We start from the raw sequence: 2,846 nt of genomic DNA, 5'->3' as shown, positions 1-2,846 counted from the left end.
TCTTTTTTTCAACGGAAATACTATTTTGAACTTGTTGAAAAAAAAAGGAAGTTGCAAAAGAATTTGATTTTCAGATAGTAGACAAAAGTGGCTGAAACCTGGTTTACATTGAATTAAAAGAAAAAAACAACAAATTGCATGATTTTTCTCAACAACAGAGCTTTCAATAAATTACTAACTATTATTTTTTTTTATTGAAAGCAAAAACCTGTAGTTTTTATACAAAATTAGGGGAAAAATTACATTAAAAAAAATTGTGAGTAATAACATAAGGCTAGTATAACTTCTTTTTTTTTTAACCAAGAAAGACTATTTTAAACTTGTTGACATTTGATTTTCAGAAAAGTAGACAAAAGTTACAGAAACCTGGTTTACGTTGAAATTAAACTTGAGAATAAAAAAAAGCCACAATTTGCATGATTTTTCACAGCAAAAAAGTTTTAAACAAAATAATAACAAAAAATGGTTAAATTATAAGCAAAAAAACAAAAGTGTTTGTAAGAATTATCAAAAAAAAAAAGACAAAAGTATAAAAAATAAAGCCGGTTTTGTTTTGTTTTTTTTTTCACTTTCTTGAGTGAACAAAAATCGCTGAAACCTGATTCACACTGATCAAATTCTGATTAAAAACAAAAATGTTTGTTAATTTCTACATTTGAAATAAAACACTAATTGAAAGACACTGGTTAATTCAAAAGCAAAAACATAATAATTTTTGATATTATTCGGGGAAAGAATACATTAAAAGCTTATTTTAAACTTGTTAAAAAAAGGAAGTTGTTACTCCGAGAAATAGACAAAAGTCGCTGAAACCTGCTTTACATTGAAAAATTAAAATTAAACTTTCGATTAACAAAAACAATAAAAAATAGTAATTTATGACAAAAAAAATTCAAAATAACGTTCAATTCTTTTTTTATCCGTAAGAAAAGAAATTTCGCTCAACATGATTGGTCAGTTTCGGTCACATGACCACACCCTCATTCCCGATTGGCCCTTTCGATCGGCGCTATTTTCAAACGTGGAAAAACGTCAAAACTCACCTTAAAGAAGACTTCGACACCGTAAATAAGGAAAAAAACGACAACAATGAAGAGCAAAAATGCGTAACAGCCGTTGAATAGATGTCTGTAGAAACTGGGATCATTGGGTGGTGGTTCAGCCAATGTGGTTGTAATCACTTCAGCCAATAACAAACTATAACTGATGATGTTAAATGTGACGAAACCAAGAAGCGACTTTGAGAGAAACTGTGACTTGTCCCATCGAATCCCTTGCAAATGAAAAACCTAAACAAAACAAAACAGATTTAATTGTTGTCTTAAGTGCAAACATAACCTTGAAAAGTGACCATAATAGGCCGATAAGCAATTAATTACTTATTAAGAAACGGTGATAAAAACAACCACAAATAAAATTTTTAATGAGTTTTGCTTTACCTCAGCCCAGAAGCACACAATTAGAGATGAGCTGGACATGAGAAGGGGGTAATAAGAGGACATCAAACTCGACGACCAGCCCTCCTCGAACGCATCCTGAAATAAAACCAACAGTGATAACGTAATCAAAAGTGCAGTGAAAACAAACCGGAGATATGAAATAAGCCCCTCGAATCAAGCTCGCAATGCACATGACGAAATAAATGGCCTTTTGAGTGGTGATCCGACACGCTTTCAAAAACGAGGGGGCTTTCAAGCGCTGGTACTCCGACATGACGCACATTATCAGCTGGATGGCGCACACGAGCCCCACCAGGAAGAAGACACCCCCGATCCCAGCATGGTAGGGCAAATTGGGGCCGTCGCACACCTCCCCCGTGTACCGGATGTCGCACATGCAAGTACCGTTATTGCACTCCCCGCGACCGGAACAGTCCCTGCTACAGGATGACCCCAAACCTGCCATTTGGAGCAAACTTCGAAACATATTCGAGTTCTTCACCTGGAACAAAGGACTCAACGAGGGACTTTGACAGCGCATATACACCTACCACCCGTACCCCAAACACACCACCAAACCTCAATTTAACACTTTTTATCGGTTTTATTGCTTCAAACGCTCAACACTTGACACACAACTCAACATAATAATAACAAATGTCAGAATTTGACACCAATCGCCATCTTGTCTCAACCAGACTGAAGTTAGCCACAAGTGAGACACTTAGTCATTACGGGGGAGGCGGTTTTGGGAACAATGGGAAACCATACTGGGGGTTGTTTGTGAGTCTTGGGGGTGTCCCCAAATTGCCTTAAATTTGTTTGAAAAATTGAGCTTGTTGGGGAGGAAGGGGTTGGTATCCGTGTGAAGTTAGCAACTGAAGTCGCCCACAAGTGTGACACGAAATAAATAAAGTAATGGGGTTGTTGGTATTGGGAAAAAATACAGGACTTTCTTGTGGCTCTAGGACTCCCCTTTGGCTCGAGTTTTGGTAAAATTTGTGTCAATAGTTGGTATCAGTGTGAAGTTAGTAACTAGACTGAAGTTAGCCACAAATTTAGCTACAGTCAAATTTAAAATTTTTTTTACAATAAAATTGATTTAATGACAAATTACCAAACTTTATTATGTATTTATGTAAATTTAGGTGTGCTTATTTACACAGGAATAATTAATTTTGTGCCAAAATGTGATGTAAATCGGCTAAAGGACTGATTTGGTAACAAAACTGTCAAATCTGTGTCAAATTTCTTTAAATTTTAATTAAATAAAAAGTAAATAATATTCATTTAAGATATTTTAACCCTAAASATTCAAATCGAAGGATGTCAAATTGACAACACAACGATTTGAAAATTACTGTTTAGTGACATTCAGGCTTGCAATATAATTTAAATCTGCTGGTA

General features: G+C 35.0%; 1 protein-coding gene across 1 annotated transcript in view; it reads right to left on the bottom strand.

The window, feature by feature from the left end:
* Nucleotides 1–2,148, bottom strand: part of LOC123011759 — a 15,552-nt gene extending 13,404 nt beyond the window's left edge. The window contains exons 1-4 of the mRNA XM_044409374.1: nucleotides 1,991–2,148; nucleotides 1,588–1,941; nucleotides 1,440–1,535; nucleotides 1,044–1,289 (exon numbers count right to left, since the gene is read on the bottom strand). Coding sequence (XP_044265309.1) covers nucleotides 1,044–1,289; nucleotides 1,440–1,535; nucleotides 1,588–1,926 — 681 coding nt within the window. The 5' untranslated portion in view covers nucleotides 1,927–1,941; nucleotides 1,991–2,148. The remainder of the gene's footprint in view (nucleotides 1–1,043; nucleotides 1,290–1,439; nucleotides 1,536–1,587; nucleotides 1,942–1,990) is intronic.
* Between the last annotated feature and the right edge of the window lie 698 nt (nucleotides 2,149–2,846).

The sequence above is a fragment of the Tribolium madens genome, unplaced genomic scaffold, assembly GCF_015345945.1.
Source record: "Tribolium madens isolate multiple individuals breed KSU strain unplaced genomic scaffold, Tmad_KSU_1.1 Scaffold_91;HRSCAF=231;Tcas5.2_LG7, whole genome shotgun sequence".
NCBI classification, from domain to species: domain Eukaryota; kingdom Metazoa; phylum Arthropoda; class Insecta; order Coleoptera; family Tenebrionidae; genus Tribolium; species Tribolium madens.
This window is presented reverse-complemented; position numbering and strand designations above follow the sequence as displayed.